Below are 20693 nucleotides of genomic sequence, written 5' to 3' on the forward strand. Positions count from 1 at the left end.
TTATGGGACCTCCGGCATGAGGACCATGTTGCAAATAAGCAAAAAGCAGCTTCAAAAAAATAAGATTACGAAATGATAGGGAAGAAAATTATCAAATTTTGAAGTATCTGGTATGAACAAACTCACGGATATGATGTGATCACCTCTTTTATGTATTTTTACCGCGCTTCATATACATATGAATTATCAATTTACATTCATAGGTGTTAGCTTGTAATATGCGCGGCATCCTATCGAATATAAAAAAAAGTCAAATAAGTAATTACTAAAAGAAACATTTGTGTACAATCCTTGACATGCCAAAATAATTTAACCAATGTTATAAGCTGTCTATTGGAATTCCCAAAATTACTATAGCAAAGTATCTAGAGAAAGTAAAATTTATGAGTAGAACCTTCATAAGCTTACACAATATACATATAAGAACAATAGTAGAGAGTTGAAATTTACAAGATTTTTCACCCCAAACGATAACACTTCTACCAATTTCAAGAAGGCCACTATCAAGGTGAGTTCAAGACCCCTGAGGGTCCCCTTTGCACTTTGTTTGTCATGACCATTGGCCAGACTCCAGAGAGAATAAGTTAATTAAGAAGAGATTGAATTAGATATGACAAATACCATTCTGCAATGAAATACGTTTACTGACATACAAAATTGATGTTCGTACATACAACCTTAAATTCGTGAAGTTTGCATTGAGATAATCTCATTTGGATTCTTCCTCCTCCACCCGTGTAATGCCATGTCAAGGTCAAATAGCCAATAGGACAAGGCACGTAAGCCAGCAATTTTTAGTAAAGTTCTGGTTTCAGGCTCCATCGTTTTGGTCTCTTAAATGCTTTTTACCAGTTTCTTCAGACTCCAGCAAAGATATGTACCAACCACCGCGCAACTGTCCCTTCTTTTCTGGTCTTATCGGTTTCTCTTGTTCCTTATCCAAGCCTTTCTTTACAGATCAGATGCAGGGTGAGTGGCACGACACAGGTTGATGATCAAATATCCGACGATCAATCCAAAATCTTCTCGCCAGATGAAAAAAGGTTCCACACAACGGTTCCGGTTAAGTAGAGCCCGACTGAAACCTTGAAAACATCGTCCCAACTCCCTGCAAGCAGAGAAAGGAGAAAACTATGAGGCAATCTGAAATATTTTCTGAACAATTTTAATGTTTTCAGTAGTTAAAATTATTAGTAGGGACGAGGTAAACACCATGTTGCAAGATGTAGCCCGTCGTGGCTGTCCCAAAAACACCGGCCAAAACGCCAGCAGTATTGGATAAACCGAGCAGTACTCCCTGTCAAGAGAATCCAAAGAAAGTAGTTAGATGGGACAATATGAAAACAACATGGTTACGCTAGTAACACTGGACTTTGGTGCGTAGCCCCTGAGATGGTCAGAAGAAGAAGTCGAACAATGTTTCTGTTTGGACCTAGCCAAGATCAGGATTTATCTCCAAATGCTGCAAAGTGGAGTGCCCTTTTACTGAAATTAACAGAGATGAATTATGAAGAAATACTACTTACGGAGTAGCGGGGAGCAATGTCCTGATGATTCGAGTACAAACCAGATTGCGAGAATGCATCAGTTCCCTGCTTAAAGAGTTTCTAACTGGTTAGTATAAGGAAACGTCTCGTCGCTTGAAAGCAGATCAAATCACAGTTGGACAGGCAGTTTAAAATATAACTTATCAGATTAGATCAATTTGTAGTTTTTCAATGAATGTCGGTTACATCCAGTGATTTAATGAAGTCAAGATGCCAGCATACTGGCCTAATCTAATGTCCCAATCAATGGAAGGAAAGAGATTAGATGCCTTCTCTTCCTTTAGAGAAAGGATGAAATAACAGTTGCAAATTTGATGATCATTCTGACTAGCAATTAATCAGAAAAAAGGGTGATGTTAGCAATGTACTGAATCCCACAGTTGATCATTCAAAAGATATACTAATCCGAATTGCATGACATTCAGAGAGAAATGAAAGGGATCTAAGAAGCATTCATAATGTCAAAGGAAGAAGTGACTAGAAGTGACTGAAGAAAACCTTCTGATGGGTGAAGTGAGGTTTTGAATGTAAATAATTTTTTCTCTTTTGCTTCTATATTACACATTGACACATGAACATTCTAGATTCAATGAGATGGAGGCAAACCTAACTGCAGGCCATGCATAAAACAGCCATTGTAGGAGAGTCAACATGGCTCAACTGGGTAAGAAAAAAAGCAGGTCCAAGAAATCCAATTGTCTGCATGATCTGCACGATACGATGCAAGCTGGTGCTGGATCAATATACGTGATTGCAAAGCACAAGAAAGAAGTCAAGAGAAGCTAGTAACAACATAGCTTAAGCTAAACGATATGCAACTGATTAAAGGACTTCTTACTATAAGAAATAGCCAGTCAAAGTATAATGTTGTGGTAAGTTGAAGATCGAGCATAGTTTATCTGCAAGAAACATGTTCAGTAGTTTTCATTCTTATTATTTTCATTATGATCTTCCCGAACTGCTGTTGCTCTCCTAATACTAAGACATAAAGTGTTAGAGCAAGGTACCTTGCGAACTGTAGTCACTGATAAGCCACTGCTGACAAGAGTGTCCGCAATCCAACCTCCAAGATTAGCAGAAAACGCCATAGTAAGCCAAGGTAATACACATACAAGCCCCGAATCCGTGAGATTGAACTTTAGCACCTGTTTTTATTTTAGGGATAGATGAAATGGAAGCATGTCAATTATTGTACAAAGATGGTCCATGATAATCCACTGGTAGACCAATTATCATATGAGTAATATTATCAATTATCAAGTGAGCAAGAAAGTCAAGAGATGAGTCAAAAGCTTACTTGATTATAGTATGTCGGCATCCATGTGAGAAGAATAAATGTCCCCCAGTTGTGACAGAAATGACACACTATTAGGGCCCATACAGGTGGTTTCGACAATATTAAACCCCATGGTATCGTAGTCACAGGTTCTCTTGGAACGCTGTTGGTTAAAATCAGCCTTTTCTCTTCAGGCCGCAGCTGAGGATCATCAAGAGGTGAACTGTATGCCTGCAACAAGAAGCCCCGAAATTAAATTTTCAGTGATAAAAGCTCTCAAAAGATATGATCTCATCCAGTAGCATAATTTAAAGAATGACAATAGAAGTCACCTTATTTAGCCACGTTGCAAACCAAACTGTTCCCAGAGAACCGAAAGAATAGAAGACTGATGGCCAGCCAAACTGATGTATCAAAAACGGCGAAAAGGCGAAGCCAGTGACTGATCCTAGATACATGCCACTGTAGACCAGTGCCAGTGATCTACTTCTCTCTGATACAGGAACCCATTTCGACAAGATATTATTCATTGCAGGCATAGCAACACCCTGAACAGATGTGGGGGGAAAACCAAGTTATGTCGAGCAGAGATATAATGATTGAAAATTGTTTTTAACCATAAAAACATCATTACTATTTTTATCCAATATAACTACACACAGAAATGTGCCTAATACCAAATTTAGTTTCGAATGTGAGATGCAGCTTTTATCTATTATTGCCAGCATAGGGAGAACGAAAAAGATAAAGTAGAACAATGAGCTAACCTCGCCAATTCCCATAAAGGCACGGACGACAAGTAGGAAAGGAAGCCCAAGTTTAGCAGCAACTGGAGTGAGAGCTGTTGCGATGGACCACCAAACGACCCCAAATCCCAAGACAAGTTTCCCACCCATGGTGTCTGCCCAAATGCCGCCGGCAATCTGTCATTGATGACTGGAGTCAGAGCAAGAAAGGACCACTTGGTTTCTTGATAACAGGCTCATTCAGATAATCAAAATTGTTGTAGGCATATAATGAAGAAAAGGAACCACCGAAAGCTCGGTAGTTTTTGACTGAACAAATAAGTGTTTTTACCTGGGTGAGGAGATAGCCCCAGAAAAAGGAAGACTGTATCAAACCAACGGTAGTTGGGTTCCAGTTGTATTCTGCAGACATGGGAAGTATAGCAATACTCATGTTTACCTGCCAAAGTAAATCTGTATAAAGGTCGTAACTGAAAAAGCTCTGTTTTCTTGGAATAACATGTACATACTTAGAATGTGACCAAACCTGAAAATTTCAAGTTTGGGATGGAAATTGCATAGAACGGTATGGTAGATATAAATGTCATCTAGTAAACAAGTAGCAAAACTATTCCCATGGCCAATTACTAACTTCCAGTCATAAAGTTGATGCATATATTCTGGTCAAAGTGTTTAGCTGCGGTGAAGAATATAACACAACAAAAACTAAAACTCGAGAGCAATGGATCTGACCATCAGATTAAGAGAAACTTAAGATACGAGGAAGGTCTTCAAAAGAGATCAAAACTACCGTCCTTAGAGCTTCAAAATTTCGCGGGACTCTTGGAGAATTCGCGTTCATTGACCGTCCGTATGATTATTCCATTTTAATAGAACGGAGATACTACAAGCAGTGAAACTTTGACTAAACCTACCTACCAATGCTCTCCACAATAAAGACCCGCCTTTAAAGAAACTTGTCAAACATGTTCTGTAATGTAACATCACTTAGCAAATTTAGCAACGCCATACAATTCCCATAGAAGACAAATCTGACGGAACCGGGATTTTCTCAATTTCGCCCAGGTAATGGCACATCATCTAAACAAGATTCGAAGGGTCGAGTCAAACTATAGCACCATCTAAGAATGATGATGCCCATCATTTTGATCAAATCTCTTTCGTTCTTTTTTCATTAGCTTAAAACGAATAATTTTCCGCCTACGGGTACAATTTTAAATTGAGGAAGCAAATTCTTGTGTGTAGCCATAGCCACAATACTGGGGAGCAGAGTAATGGATGAGCAAAGAGAAGAGAGACAGAGGCTTTACTCGGTCCATGTTGCAGAGCAAGAAGGCCGAGAAACAGAGGACCACGATGACCCATCTCTTGGGGAACTCTTCCCACCAAGGAACAACACCCCCGTCCTCGTCCTGGCCGCTCTCCAACTTCGCCGACTCTCGCACGTCCGTGATTTCGTACTGCTCCGACTTCAGGCCCGGGTTTCGGGCCGAGACCCGGAACATGTAGCATCGTCCCCCCGAGATCAATCGGACCTGGCACCGGAACCGCGTCGCCGGCGCGAAGCACTTCCTCGGCGGCGGCGGCGGCGGACCGAGCGAAGTCCTCTGCTTGAGGAGGGAGTCAGGGTGAGGGGAGTAGGAGCAGAGGAAGGCTCTGGCGTTCATGGCGATGAAGAAAGGTTCGCAGCTGCTTCACAAGTTCACATAGAGCGAGGGAGTGGAGAGTGACTGATGGTATTCGTGGAGACTGGTTTTGCAGATTTGCGGGGAAGAGAGGGAGGCATGGAAGGAGAGAGGGGTGGGATATTTATGGCAACTGGTTAACGTTAGGACACGTGGAGGTTGCATGGAGGGAGGGGATTGGATTGCGGGGTTGAGCTCTCCCGAGAGTTTTAACGGAAAAACAGGATTTCGTTTGCTTTGTCCTGGAGCTGCAGGGAAACATCCGGGATATCATTGCTTGTCATTGGCCACCAACAAGTACTGAGTTTTTTTTTATTTCTTCCCAAAAATTTGACATGTAATAGTATCTCCAATTATAAGGCAACAAATTCGAATTTTTTTTTGGCCAATCCAGGGAAGGTTTTTCGGTACGCTCATCATGAAAAATTTATAATTTATAATCCTAATACACCTGGTGGTGCCGGATAGCTGCCAAGAAGCAAAAGCTAGAAAGCGCGAATGATTTTTTGAATTTTGTTTTGTATGGATTTAAATTTTTTACCATTGTAAAATTACAAAGTACAAGTGCCCCAATCACGATTACACACAAATTACACCCAAAGTAGTGTCTAATAAGTTTAGTGCCTTTGACGCCGAGTTTCTCATCATGAGTTAGATGATATAGTGTCGATGTAGTCCTCTTGTTCGTGTTGAGCAAGTTTGGCTAAAGTCAATTCTTGCAAAAATCAATCATACCCTATCACAACCCTAAATTTTTCCAAACATCCCGCACCTATAGTCTTGCAAGATCCGTTGGCTAGTACTGAATGTGGACTGATGGTGCCATAGAGTCTAATGGGGTCAGTAAGTCACGAGCCATGATCGAAAGAAAGAACTGAAAAATTAGCGACTCTCCTAATCCATCATTTCAAAAACGTTAACATTGTCTTCGCCAACTCTTTAAATGTACTTAGAGTAGTTTGTTGTCAAGTATTTCTCTAATTCATTAGTAGATGAAGACCAAGAGCTATTAGAAGTCTGTGGGGGGCTTTCTTCTTAATAAATCGAGACCATACAAATTTTTGGGCACTATTCGATGAGAGCGGCATCCCTGTACATGGGGAGGAACTCGTGACAAATCAACTAGCGTGTGTAGCATACATATTCCAGAGGCAATTCCACTCTATCACCAATATCTACTTTATTTGGACCCCCTCATCCAGTCCCTAATTCTCGTGATATGGAATAAGAAAGTTTTGAACTCCTCTAACTTGAACCTTGAATCTAAGAAAGTGCACACACAAAAAAACCAACGGAATATCCTTGTAATATTTGAGAAATTTCGGCTTCTTGGCCAATACTGTTTGTTGAAGAAGGGATCACCCTCCTTGTTCGCCTATTCAACTAATGCCATGTCTAGAAATGGAATGGTTCAGTTGTTTGACAGTTAATTGCTTGTGCTCAAGGCATCCTTTGCATTGTTGAAAACCTATAAGAAGTCCCTAAACACTTTAGCAACTCCTATTATTGTGGCGTCAATAGCGAGAGATCGGCACTTCAACGACGAGTGGTGGAGTATAGGGTAGCACACCCATCTCCTCAAATGCTCTTTTCAACATCTTGTATAATGAATTCCACCTCCTCCTTACATCCGGAGGGAATTTTCTCAGCTTGCCTTCCCTATGTCAAGTGCAGGACCCCAATTCTTGATGCCTGAGTAGGGGAAAATCTCATGTATTGAACCCACCCATTTATGGCTACCACATAATTGTAAAACTAGCGCAAACTCTCTTGCATGCACAAGTGTACCATACATGGAAGAGGATCCTATTGCATGCGAGATTTAGTTATTAGACCAGACTCCAGACAAGGGAGATGTTCACACAGGCATTATCTAGCCTAATACTTAGGATACTATCAAAGATGTCAAAAGCTCATTGACATCTCTCATTATTTCAGTGGCCACATTTTGGGAATTATACGAGAATATTAACTTCTTAAACCTAGGAGCTCTATGATGTAATTTCCATTCATCGTCAACCTAATGGTTGTTGACAACATAGTGAGTGTAATTCATTGGGGTACTCTATAAATCAAAAGTTAAAAAGACTTGAATGTTACCTATTGATAGTAAATGCAGCAACTCTACCATTTTCTCTTTGTACAATGAATTGCAGTTTCTGGTGTTTGTTGTATGCGGAATGAGTTTGAACTGAGGTTGTAGAGCTATATGCTTGTATTGGACGCAGTGTGGATCTTCGACGTCCCCAAAAGGTTGATCATGGCAAGACAATAATAATGCAAGTTCCCCCTGATTCCTCACCTTGTCGCACTTGAACCGGTTTTCGATATGCGGCATTATATTTGAAAACTCCCTCTAGCCCTAGACATCTCTTCCTTATGTCGGCACTGGTGCCTCCTCAAGTGGCCCATCCCACTTGACAAATCACTGAAAACTTTGCCACCACATCTAGTGTAGATGGCAGTCTTGACACCATCGACATTGATCTCCAGCCGAATTGTCCTCCAGATACCAAACGTCCTTCTTCGTGAAGACTGTGCCGCAGCTACTTAGGGGTTTTCTTAGAAAGTAGGGGTGTCGTCCGAGAAGCGTCCTGGTGGGATCAATTTTTGACGCATGGCCCTACAATTTCTCCCAATTATCACGTAGTAGTCTCCATTGTCGTTGAATTGGTGTGCATGGAAAGTACATGTTGTTGTTGTGGAGCTCACTAAACGAGTCCCATATCCATTGCACAGTGAAGTCTGGAATGAGTTAGGATGATCGGACACTGTTATTACTGTTGTTGTTCTTCTTGTGATATTCAGAACGCGACTAATTGTTACAATGAGAAAAGAAATAAATGAAATTGAAAAACAGTGTTAGAGAGCAAGAACATTCGTAAGTGATGTGTGAGTGGAAATTGAGGAATGGTGAAAATTGAGAGGAGGCAGGGCCAATTTATAGAGGGCCAAACGACACTGATTAAGTGTTTTTTTTTTTTGGCCCAATAGCTAGCCATTGTAATATATGAGCCTCAGCCAGCTCATTTCTTAAAGTAAAGCCCTTAGCCCAGCCCATATTCCTTTTCTTTCTTTAATGGATTTATGTGTGCATGTGAAGCAGCGGACAAACCAAGGAAACCACAAGAAGAGGAGCTCGTTCGGGAGAGGGAAAAAGGGGACAAAGGGGAAAAAGAGAAAATCTTCTCACAGTCACAATCTGGACATCTCAACAAGCCGTTTCAAGTCCAATTTGCGTTGCCAGGTAAGTATTCGAACCTATTTTTTGTCAATTGGAGGAATCGTCAAAGTTAGGAATAAAATTCAAAGTTATGTCAATTCTGTGTTGCTACATCCGATTGGAGGTTGTCGGGCTCTATATATATGATAGTTTGGAGTGTTGTGAAGTTATAGCATTTTATGAATCTTGACTTGAGTTGACGGTTTGCTCGGAACAAAATTTTCAAGTTGGCCCCGCGTGCGGGACATATTGCGAACAGTAACTTTGGAGCTGAATTTGTTGGTGCCAAAACTTCCTCTATCGAATCCTATTTCAAGCAAACCTATAATCCATAAAAAGTGCTTTCAACGTATTACAAAACCCTTAACTTGGCAGACCCACAAAATTAGTGGGCCATTAGACTGACTTTTTTTTTTTTTGGTCGAAATTGGACCGACTTGAGTCACTGACCAATGACTGAATTTAGCTTGAAAATTTCTTGATGGTTTGGACCATCTAGCACTACATGGGCCCCGACCATTGAATTGGGCCTTCATAAAAAAATTTGACGGGCCTAGGCCGATCCATTAGGGCCCATGGGCTTGACCCATCCCGGGCCTCAAGAAAATTTGGTTCTTCAGATATAAACATCATCCACTTTAACTTTTGTGCGGGTCTAAGTAAATTTCAATATTAACTTTTCTCTAAAACTGATGGTTTTGAGGTCGCATTAGCGTTGCGCTCAAATGGCATCAAGCTCTGTCCACACGATGGTAAAGGAGATTGAAGGCGCCGTTTGCATATGGGCACATATTTTGGAGAGACAGAGAGAGATTTTGATTGTTTGTTTGCGACTTTAACGGACGTCTTGATTGGCATCTGCTTCGCTGGTTCAAGCTAAAGACTGGCCTGCTTGAAGTACGCATGGTTTTCGATTTCTGTGCTGCGCATGGAGAAAACAATTTGTGGAGGTTTACAGTCGCTTCACATCGTGTCATAGTTTTCACTTTATGTTGGTGGGCTGTGTCATGGTGGATCAAATGTTTTGAGGCAGAAGTCCAGGGAAGACCCAACAAGCGATGACAGGAAACAAAGGAATGGAATGTTTTGTTGTTCTTGCACAAGCCTTGTGCATCTTGAAGCCTTGAAATTAGTTAGACGAGATTTCCTCCGATCAAACGCATTGTTTGCTCCTGGGTCTTGCATTGAGGATCCAAGGCGCCCACTTCTGAACTCTCAGATTAGCTGATTAAGCCAGACGCGAGCGAGGTTTCTATCTTTGACCCATCACCAGAGCTTTGTTTTTCAACCCATCTCTAGAGCGTTCTTTGTCACCAGACTCTATTCTTGGTCTAGTTAAGTGCAACAATAAGTCCTCACGTATTAAGTAATAGCAAACAAAACACACGTTTCACCCAAAGTGTGAAAAAAACACAATTTCGACTAAGGTTTGGTGGGGTGCACCAAGCAAGGGCAGTAGTGCAACGCCAGAGCAACACTCGAGAGGCCCAGTAGCAAGCTACTGTGGCGGCCACTCCCCCTAGAAAAACTAATTTAATATCATGTAGACCAATGGCCCACGTATCAGATATTAAACTGATAAGAACAGATACTACACTTGATCTTAGCCAAAAGGCCGAGAAAGGTATGCTGTGCTATGTTGCCTGGCCTCCTCCTTTGTCCCCTGCTCTGGTCCGTGATGCGTTTCGCATTCCCCATGTGAGACTCCTTTTCACTGTTTCTTTTGCAAAAATGAAGAAAGAACAATAGCAGGCTTTTTTTTTTTGGTCGTGCAATAGAAGACTTGGAAGACTAGTGAAAACGTCCAGCGGAGTTGAGATGAGAGATGATTGACGATTGAAACAGAACATGTTGGCGGTTCGGCTAAGGCAGCATGCTGATTTTGGTTCGGAGTTTGAATCCAACCCTTGCGAGAAAGCTTTTGCAGTCACTTGGCTTAGAAACACAATCGACCTGTGTGTTGTTTGTTAGTGGTGATTGAAAACTAATCCCTTTATGACGAGGCAGAGAACCAGCGAAAACTCGGAAACTAGAAATGCAAGGCTTGGTGTGAAGCAAGTATCCATGGTCCTATTACTCCTGCTCTTTTGTTGTTGCCCATGCGAGAGAGTCCAAGAGATGATAAAATATTCCTCTATATACATGAATAAGTAAGCCGGTTAAACTGAACCGGTGTTGTTCATTAATTTTTAGTCAGGACAGCAGTTGCAAGACATTGGTCCATATGTTCTGCATTTTGAAGCCTGAACTGGTCCATTGATAACATTGGTTTGAAGCTACTAGTCCAGTTTTCGAGCCTGAGAGTTACAAGGATTGCGAGCGCACGATCGCGGTTCTTTAGTGAAAGTCGAAAGAACATATGGAGATAGTCAGATATTTCTATTCCTCTGAGCCCGACATTGCCAAGGTGTTGGCTACTTTTCAGCAAGGATAAACTCAATAAATAGGTTCTCTGGGCTTTCAAACTCTTACAATTCGACTTCACATATACCCTGCTAGTCGAGGGTATATCATTTGGTCAAACGAGATCGCTTGAACAATGGTTAAGACTTGAGACTAATTCAACAGCAGGGCGGTGTACTTAAGGAACCGAACCCATAACCCAAAAACTTGGAATGAACTTATGGGCATGCTGCTATCTTAGGGTTGAATCATTTGCATAGCTAAGTGCAGCTAGTTCAATATGCCTCATTCAGAATTCAAACGGAAAGGATATGATCACTACAACCTTTCCGAATCCACGCCGGTTCGTTTTAGACAGGAAACCAGATTTTCTTCCCGATTCACAGCAATAGACATCAAAATATACCTGCCCTTCCCAGGAGACGGATTATTTTAAACAAACCGGTTCAGTTTCGAGAGAATCTCTATGCTTGACATTACATTTTCAACGGCATCGGAAATAGCTATGGAATCATTTGAACTCAATTTTAGGAGGTTCAAAGGCGTCGGACATGGCTATGAAATCATTTGAACTCAATTTTAGGAGGTTCAAAGGCATCGGAAATGACTATGAAATCATTTGAACTCGATTTTAGGAGCTCCCTTAGTCAAGGAAGCCCCTCCAAAAATAGGCGTATGCCACTAATTATGACGAGCACACGGTATTCTTTAGTAAAAGGCGAAAGAATAATTCGCTCTGTGCTCATCACATGGCTGCGTGATTTTTCCAATTCTACGACCTCGTCTTTTGTGACTGGCCTTGTTGCCCATGTTCTTGCCTTGCATCCTATGTGGGACATTCCATAAGAAGAATTAGTGGAGGCTCTTTTAATTAGGTTCATTAATTTGTTCTTTATAACTATTAAAGAATTGCAAAATAACACCACTTATTTATATTAATGTATTTGTATTATTCAATATTGAAAAACATATGTTATTTTATTTCACTTTAAGTTTAAATTAAGTGGGTGATAAATTTGAACAAGTTATATAATATAATAATCACAATTTTATATGGATTACTTGTAATTAATACATAATCTTGTAAAAATATACAAAAGGGGCGGGACTAATACCAGTCTAATCCCACCCCTCCAAATGCCTTGTGAGTCATTTTTTATGGAGAAACTTTTGCCCCATTCGCAGAGAGGCATCACGGGACATGGATTCTTCAAATCTCGTGCACATTCCTGAAGTTTATAATCGGAGACCATGCGAGTGATTTGATGAGATTTTACTATAAAAAATTGTATGTCAAGACATTTTTGCCGTTTTAAATTATTTATAGATGCCATTGCTTCTCTCTATGGATGGGCTAAGCTGATGTCTATACACTGAAGGTTGGCTTATTACCCATGAGGGAAGAAGCATATGCCTAGGCGTGCTTTAAGAAAAGAAAAGAAAAGCAAATGAAGTTTAAACCGTGTGAAGAGAGATAATAAATGTTTGTGAAAATAACATTAACAGTGTCATAACTTTTGTACAATACTCATTTTGGTGCCATAACTTTTCAAGCGATCACTCAAGTGTCATAACTTTAAAAATGGTAAGTAAAATCAACTATTGCCCTTGCTTGAAAATCCTACGTGACATTAATTTTAGATTTCATCATGCAACATGACTCGCGGGAGAGATGACGATAGTGAAAATGTTTTAAAACGACGTCGTTTAGGCTCTTTCTTGCTCCCAATTTGAGAATTTGAGATTAACTTATGTTGCAATCAAAACCCTAGCCCCTCATTTTAATTGTAAACCAAAATCAACGGTTCACTTGGGCAGCCGGTGTGATGTCCTTGGTGATGTAGCTAGCAAGGATCACCTAGAGGGGGGTGAATAGGTGATCTAAAACAATTTTTAGTAATTTATGCGGAAACAAAATAAATCACAGAAGAGTCTGAATAAAATTCGATTCAAGACAGATTATATAGATTGTGCTCTTGATGCGTAATGTAAAGTAAGAGATAAGGGATAGAGAATCGCACACAAGTTTATAGTGGTTCGGCTTATAGCAAGCCTACGTCCACTCTCCCACGCTTGCACCTACCGGGTTTGGATTTCACTATGTAATCAAGAGGAGTTACAACTTCGAGTGTTTACACTCTTGTGTATGATAGGACTCTCTATCTCACACAATCACTCTTACAAAGTGTTCCTCAAGATCTTAATATTTGGCTCGAATGACAAGAGAAAAATGATTGGATTAAGCTCAGACTTTGGACTTGTTGATTCTTGATTCTGTTCTCCCTTCGCCGCTCGTTGATCTCCTTAAATACTCCTCCGCTCCAAACTAGCGTTGGACGCCTTTCGAGGATCATCTTCCAATCTTTACCTTGGATGATTTGTATAGTGTGGATTGAGTAGCCGTTGGTTGACGTATTCTCGAATCCCGCCGATTCTCGGTCGCCCATACAATCGAATCTTGGTTTCCATAAGTAGAACTTTGTCCGTTGTAATGCATTCTTGTCATGATGTTTGATTGTCAATCGCTTGATTCGGATTGAGACAATCGAACATTCCTTCGTGAAATCCATGCCGATCACTAGCCGTTGTGTTACGTTCGAATTCTCGCGTCGCATCGAAGAACTCATGCGCCTCGGCTCAAGAATTTCGTCTGAATAATTTCTTCTGCGTCTCGACGAATTTCTTCGTCTCAATAATTTTTCGCTCCGCATCTCGCATTCGAATAACTCTCGCATCCGCATCCGAATAACTTCGCTTCGAATCTCGAATCAGCGATTATGTGGGTCTTGTAAATATACTTGATGATTGTAAAGTCTCGAATAACTTTCTTCCGAGCTTCCGTAATATACGGACACTGGAATAGTTAATAAGTATCGATTTACAATAACATAGAAGGTTTTGTCAACTTCAAAATTAATAGGAGTTTTCCTCAACAATCTCCCCCTTTTGATGGTGACAAAACTTTCTTTGCAGATTGAATTATTTTAAACATATTAAGCTCAATAAACATGATTGAAATAGCAAACTCTGTTGATATCCGTGTCTTTCTTCCTTTGAGAATAACCCGTAAATCGCAATATGATTTCTCCCCTTTTTGTCATCAACAAAAGAATAGTAATAGATAGAATAATGCATTGATATTAAGTAATCAATCGTCTAACAATAAGTATGAGAAATATTACGTACCAATTGAAAAAAATAGAGAGAAATGTTGAAAACATGGCTATTTTTTAGAGTACGAATCATTGAAAATTTTCCAATATTGAGACAAATTCTCCTCAATCTTCGAACCGCATTGACCTATGGCTTTATCCATGCCGGATGAGCACATAGCAATGGCTCCTTCTAATTCCGCTTTGTCTCCGCCGCTTGAAGTTGTTGAGCCTTGGTGTTTTCCTCAACAATTTTCGTAGGTTCTCGCAAATTTTGCTCTAGAGCGCCTCGCTTGTCCTTTATCTCGAAAGCGTAATCGAAAGGATGTTCGATTTTTAATGCCGACCTTGGTCATTAGCTTTTCGGACCGATTGTACCCTCGCAATGATTCGTGGAATCTCCCCAAGCAGTGATTGTTCTTCGAACATGCTCTTCATGAATTGGTTTCAAACATTTGGAACTCGGTTCAGAACATGTTCTCGTTCTGCAGATGTGACCCGATTCAAAGTGTGCTTCGCTTCGCTTCATCATTTTCATCATGCGTAAGAGTTTTCTTTCTTTCGTACACTTTGATTGGGGTTGGAGAATCGCTTTGCTTGCTTGCGAACTAGTTCTTTTCCTTGCTCCTTTTCTTTCGAACTTTCTTGCCAACAGATTTGGCCTCGATCGTGTGAGCCTCTTTCCTTTTACTATGTCCCCGATATCTTCAAATTTCTTCATTTTGGAGAGCATTTTTCTCCAACAAACATAGGGGAAGCATAGTTTCTCGCAACTCACGGAATAGATAAATTGAGATACATGAAGATACGAGTGATCAAAGCTCCATATGGCGATGACCCTTATCTTTCGCAATGCTCTGTACATATGAAATATTATGAGGTGAGGAAGAGAGAAGGATTGACTGTCAAGATAGCCCAAATGAGCTTGATCTCGATTTCGAAAGGTCGGTTTTGAGGCATCCTTTGGCTTTAAAAGCTTGATGATGATCTTATGCGGGATCACCGATCGTCTTGATAAGTCGAATAGGAGAGATGTCTTTTGATCCTTGAGCAAAATTTGGATTTTCGAAACTAGCCGAGAAGCCTCTTCAAGACTTACCGCCAATGGTGTAAAAGTGGAGTGTGTGGCTCCAATTATCCTTGCCAACTCATGCGCCTTTAAATCAACTTTCTTGTCACTAATAGTAAACTCCGAACCGGTTTGGTGACAGAATTGAAAGATTCGAATAAAAGTAGGCAATAATTCAAGATAAGTGTTGGCGATTGAAGGCAAAATTCATAAACCCCTAGTTTTCAAACGGGTACGTAAATTCCAGCCTTCTCCAAATACTCAAATCCACAGTTCTATTGTTCATTACTCCTCTATCAAGTAATGTACTGTAATACATCCGATGCGCAGTGCTTCGAATAAGCCTCTGTTCTGTGCAAGCCGATGCTATTCCAACTTTCATCTCAAAATGCTCAAAAATCGTGCATCATCATCCGGAACAACAAATTTTGACGCACTAGATGTCTTAGGGCTTACATGAACCGATTTCTTTTTCGATGGAGTTGAAGCTTCTCCAACTTTTTCTTTGCCCTTTCGGAAGAAGTTTCTTTTAGAGTAGTTTGGTTGGAACTTGCCCCCGATTTAGTGCAAGATTCGAATAGATTTTCGCTAGGTGAGTTTCGGAGTTAAGATCGTTGTCTTTCGACAAGCACGAAGAGCCGACTCGAGGCATTATTCCTTTTCAGCCTTTGATAATTCTCCCACACACGTTTAATGTTTATGAACCGAAAATCAGTTTTACGGACGATTTCGGTGGAGACGAACGCCGAGGGTTGACGCTCTGAAGGGTTGACATGATGATCGGATTCGAGTCCGAAACTTCTAAAATTCCGCTGCGGTAGATTTTGAGTCTTGATTAAGAATACGAGAAGATCTTCTGTGGGCCACCATCTTGACCGGCATTATGATCACCTTGGAAGACGAAAGTTTCGATCTTTTGGAAGAAGAAGGAGAGTCTCGTATATCGGAAGGTTTTTGAGAGAAAAAGATCGTCTGGTAGGGTTTGGAAAAAGAGAAGGACGGGCTTAAAAAGGAAGTTGATAACCTTTTGGAAGGAGAAAAGTACTTTTAGAAATTAAGAGATATCCCAAAACAAGTAGGAAGAAAATATTCTCTCTAAAACTTAACCAAACATATCAATATATTAGGCAAGATTTTAGCAGATAAAGTAGAATGCATACCTGATTTGCTTCCAAGTATAATGAATTATACAAGTATCCCGCCAAAATGTCAATTTTATACCCGCCAAAATTTGAATAAGGAACGTACTGTTTTCGTGAGTTCGAAAAATGTTCGACCGAGAATACTTGAGTCCGAACAATTTCCTGTCTATCAAAACACTTCAAGAAAATGGATAAGTAATGCACGCTTTTTCTCGATGAATTCAAATGAAGATTTATCAAGAGGTTTTGTAAATATATCAGCTAATTGATTCTTAGAATCAATAAATTGAATATTTACATCACCATTTTGAACATGATCTCGAATAAAGTGATGCTTGATTTCAATATGCTTAGCACGAGAATGAAGAATTGGGTTCTTTGTCAAATTGATTGCACTTGTGTTGTCACATTTGATTGCAACACTTGATTCTTCAAAATCAAAGTCTTGTAATTGCCGCTTCATCCACAGTAACCGTGCACAAAGAACTTCCCAATGCTACATATTCGCTTCGCGTAGAAAGTGCAACCGTATCGCTTCTTTGAGTACCAAGATACCAACATATTCCCAAACAGTTGACATGTACCGGAAGTACTTTTCCCCGTCCACTTTACATCCAAACTAAATCAGCATCGAATATCCAAGAAGAGTAAAATCAATCTTTGGAATACCAAAGACCTAACATTGGATATGTTCCAATGTATTTGATTATTCTTTTTTACCGAGAGAAATGAGATTCCCTTGGGTCTCGATTGAAATCTTGCACACATACAGACACTAAAAAGAATGTCAGGTCTAGATGCAGTTAGATATAATAAAGAGCCTATCATGCTTCTATATACCTTCTGATCAACCTTTTTACCATTTTCATCTTTGTCCAGTTTGGATGAATGAGACATGGGAATGTCTGTCTTCTTGCAATTTCGTAATCCAAATTTCTTGATAATCTCCTTTGCATACTTCTCTTGGCAAATGAATGTACCATCTTTGGTTTGTTTCACTTGAAGGCCAAGAAAGAATGATAATTCTCCCATCATACTCATCTCGAATTCATTCGCATATTCTTTGAGAATTCCTTGCATAGCAATTGCTAGAAGATCCAAAGATTATATCATCAACATAAATTTGAACAATTAAGAAATCCTTACCCTTTTTCTTAACAAATAAAGTTGTATCAACTTTACCTTTGGTAAAACCATTTTGCGAAGGAAGTTACTTAACCTTTCATACCAAGCTCTTGGTGCTTGTTTCGGCATCGTAAAGAGCCTTCTTGAGTCGTAGACATGATCACTCTTTCTTGGTTCTTCGAAACCGGTGGTTGTTCCACATATACTTCTTCTTTGATATATCCATTCGAAAGGCACTTTTCACGTCCATCCGAAATAATTTAAAGTTATGGAAACAAGCATAAGCTAGTAGTAGCCGAATGGCTTCTAACCTTGCAACTCGGTGCATATGTTTCATCATAGTCTATGCCTTCTTCTTGAGAATAGCCTTTTGCAACCAGTCTTGCTTTGTTTCTTGTAACTTTCCCTTTGTCATCCAGCTTTGTTTCGAATACCCATTTTGTTCCAATTTTGGATGATTTTTGGGTCTTGGCACAAGCTCCCATACTTTATTGATTCGAACTGAAGTTCCTCCCGCATAGCATCGATCCAAGCTTTCATCGATAAAGCTTCACCAACTTCTTTTGGCTCTATTTCGATATCAAAGCCAAGTTCTTGATGTTCTCTTTGTGTTGGATCTTGTCTTGATACCATCTTCTATTTCTCCAATAACGAGGTTCTTCGGATGACCGGATTTATGTTTCCGATTTTGTCATATTTTTCCTTTCGAAATTCTGCGACTCGAACTTTTCGTTTGAGTCGTATTATATCTTCTTTGCCTTCGATGCTTCGATGATTCTTGAATATTGGGAGATGGTTCGATTCATCTCGTGAGTCCGAATGTTTTCTTCAAACCTCACATTCATTGATTCTTCAACGACCGAGAGTTCTTGTTGTAGACTCGTATGCTTTACTTGAAGTTGAGTATCCAAGGAAAAATCCTTCATCCGCTTTCTCATCAAACTTTCCAAAGTGCGGTCATTTGGATTTTTGGGATATAGCATTTACAACCAAACACTCTAAAATATGAAATGTTGGGCTTTCTACCTTTGTAAAGCTCATAGGGGTTTTCTCAAGAATGGGTCTCGAGAAAAGCTCGTTAATGATATAGCATGTAAAACCGCATCCGCCGTAAATAAAAGGAATTTTGCTTTCAATCAGCAAAGTTCTTGCCATTTCTTGCAAAGAGCGATTTTTCCTTTCCACAACACCATTTTGTTCTGGTGTGTAAGGAGTAGAAAAATTGTGTTGAAAGCCATTTTCCTCACAAAATCGAAAAACTTTGATTTTCAAATTCTCCCCATGATCGCTTTTAATGCAGGAAATGGAATAGCCCATTTCATTCTCGAACTCTTTTTGCAAATTTTGAAAAATATGAAAATGCTTCATTTTTATGAGCAAGAAAGAACACCCAAGTAAATCTTGTGAAGTCATCAACAATGACTAAACAATATTTCTTACCACCAATACTTTGTGTTCGGGTTGGTCCAAATAGGTCCATATGAAGAAGTGCAAAGCACGATCGTGGAAACATGATGTATAGACTTGAAAGAACTTCTTACTTGTTTTCCTAGAGTGGGCATTGCATAACTCTGTTTTCTTGTATTTCAAATCTGGTAGACCTCGAACCGCTTTCTTGTTTGAGATCTTTGAGATTTGTTTCATACCGATATGCCCCAGTCTTCTATGCCATAGATCTTCATCCTCTTTGATTGAGATCAAGCAATGAGTGGATTTTGGATTGACATCTAGAAGATAGATATTGCCATGTCTTCTCCCCGTAAATGTTTGAGAAGAATCTTTGCTTGTCCCCGAGCATGTATCTTCTTGAAAGTTGATTAAACCTCTGTGTCACATAGTTGGCTTATGCTTATCAAGTTGTAGTTGAGTCCTTTACCAACGAGACATCATTGATTGTAAGTCCTCCAATTTCAACTGTTCCTTTGCCAACGATTTTTCCTTTGGTATTTCCTCCAAAGGATACTTTTCCACCATTCGATTGTGTATATCAACGAATATACTTGGATCTCCTGTCATATGTCTAGAGCATCCACCTGTCTAGGTACCACTTCCTTTTTCTTTTTGTGGTAACCCGCAAAGAACACAGCATCTCAAGTTTTCTTTGGTACCCAAATTTGTTTGGGTCCTTGAACATTAGTATAGGTTGTCTTAACAAAATCTCTTCTAACGGTCTCCGACCTTAGGACATTCATTCTCAAAATGTTGTGGATCTCCACATTTTGAGCACTTGAGTGCACTTCGACCAACAGGTTTTACAAAATTCCTTTTGAAATGATTTTTATAAGCTTGTCGAGGAGGTCTTTGTTTTAATCTCTCCTTGACCTTTGGAAAATCAATCAAGCTATCACTTTCCTTCACAAATCCGAGACCGATTTGTTGTAGTAAGGAATTTGGATAGAAAGGATATGCTTCAAGGTTTCGATCCCTTTGAAAATTTGGAAGTAATTTCGAAACTTGCTTTTTCAAAACGCATTTTCTTTGGAAAGAAAATCTCGACTTTCCTTGACTTGATGAAATTCTTTTGAAGGAAATCGATTTTTTCTTTTGTGAAACATCCTGTTGCCTCGGTGATGAATTTTCCTTTTCAAAGAAGAGATGCATTTAAGAGCAGATCTTGAATTCAAAGCATAATTCATCAATGTAATTTGATACCTCAATAGGCATGTCGAATGTTTTACCTCAATTTCCACTTTGGGATCGAAACGAAGTCCGAGTCCGACTTAGCCATTAGACGAAATCTTCATCACCTGTCTTCACATTCGTGTCACTCCAGTTTTCGCTTTAAGGCCTTCTTTGCTTTCTCAAACTTGGTCTTTTTTCGAAGTGGACAATTTGGCTTGAAATGTCCACGTTTCTTACAAAGGAAAGCATATAACATCCTTCGATCTTTCGTCTCATCGAAAGATTTCTTCTTTTCAAAAGGCTTCTTTCCCCGAGGTTTCTTCCTTTGATCTTCATTTTCTTATACTTCTTTATAAATAGAGCTAGTTCTTCATCATCAACGTTTCATCTTCGGGACCGCATCAATCAATGTTAGTCTTCAACGCAATTGATTTATTACCTTTGGATTCAATCTCCTCATTTCGTTTCTGCCTCATATGATTGAAGAGTTCCAATTAACTCATTCATCGATAGAGGCTTGATCCTTTGTGTCTCTCGAAGAGATGTTTTGATGTTGTCCCACCGATTTGTCACCCCTCTCGAAGTTTGTTGACTTTCGCATCCGGAACCGGTTGTCCTTGATAAGCAAGACCGTTTACTATATCGATAAACCTATCATATAAATCAGCAATTGATTCTCCAGGCTTCATTTTGAAAGATTCAT

The 20693-nt window shown here is 39.8% G+C and overlaps 1 protein-coding gene and 2 non-coding genes across 8 annotated transcripts; all 3 read right to left on the reverse strand.

The window, feature by feature from the left end:
- Positions 1–623: 623 nt before the first annotated feature.
- On the reverse strand, positions 624–5365 carry LOC115670320 (sodium-dependent phosphate transport protein 1, chloroplastic). Of its 6 annotated transcripts, none has more exons than XM_056319965.1 (10): positions 4880–5364; positions 3901–4008; positions 3591–3746; positions 3156–3371; positions 2845–3054; positions 2555–2692; positions 2154–2274; positions 1527–1592; positions 1213–1297; positions 624–1108 (listed from the first exon to the last, which is right to left on the reverse strand). In XM_056319965.1, the coding sequence occupies exons 1-7, from the start codon at positions 5234–5236 to the stop codon at positions 2194–2196; spliced, it is 1266 nt and encodes a 421-aa protein (XP_056175940.1). In that variant the 5' UTR covers positions 5237–5364; the 3' UTR covers positions 624–1108; positions 1213–1297; positions 1527–1592; positions 2154–2193. The 6 variants fall into 6 exon arrangements, with proteins under 6 accessions (XP_056175940.1, XP_056175942.1, XP_030447428.2 ...); XM_056319967.1 differs by having other exon boundaries at positions 2154–2277; positions 2551–2692; XM_030591568.2 differs by having other exon boundaries at positions 2154–2255; positions 4880–5363.
- A 4544-nt stretch (positions 5366–9909) lies between these two features.
- Positions 9910–10105, reverse strand: LOC115670578 (U2 spliceosomal RNA). Its single transcript, XR_004004522.2, has one exon. It is a non-coding gene; the product is annotated as a U2 spliceosomal RNA (small nuclear RNA).
- Positions 10106–11516: 1411 nt separating this feature from the next.
- LOC115670567 (U5 spliceosomal RNA) lies at positions 11517–11635 on the reverse strand. Its single transcript, XR_004004512.1, has one exon. It is a non-coding gene; the product is annotated as a U5 spliceosomal RNA (small nuclear RNA).
- Positions 11636–20693: the final 9058 nt, after the last annotated feature.

This window comes from Syzygium oleosum, unplaced genomic scaffold, assembly GCF_021117445.2.
Source record: "Syzygium oleosum isolate NSW1041296 unplaced genomic scaffold, Sole_v2.1 Sole_v2.19, whole genome shotgun sequence".
NCBI classification, from domain to species: domain Eukaryota; kingdom Viridiplantae; phylum Streptophyta; class Magnoliopsida; order Myrtales; family Myrtaceae; genus Syzygium; species Syzygium oleosum.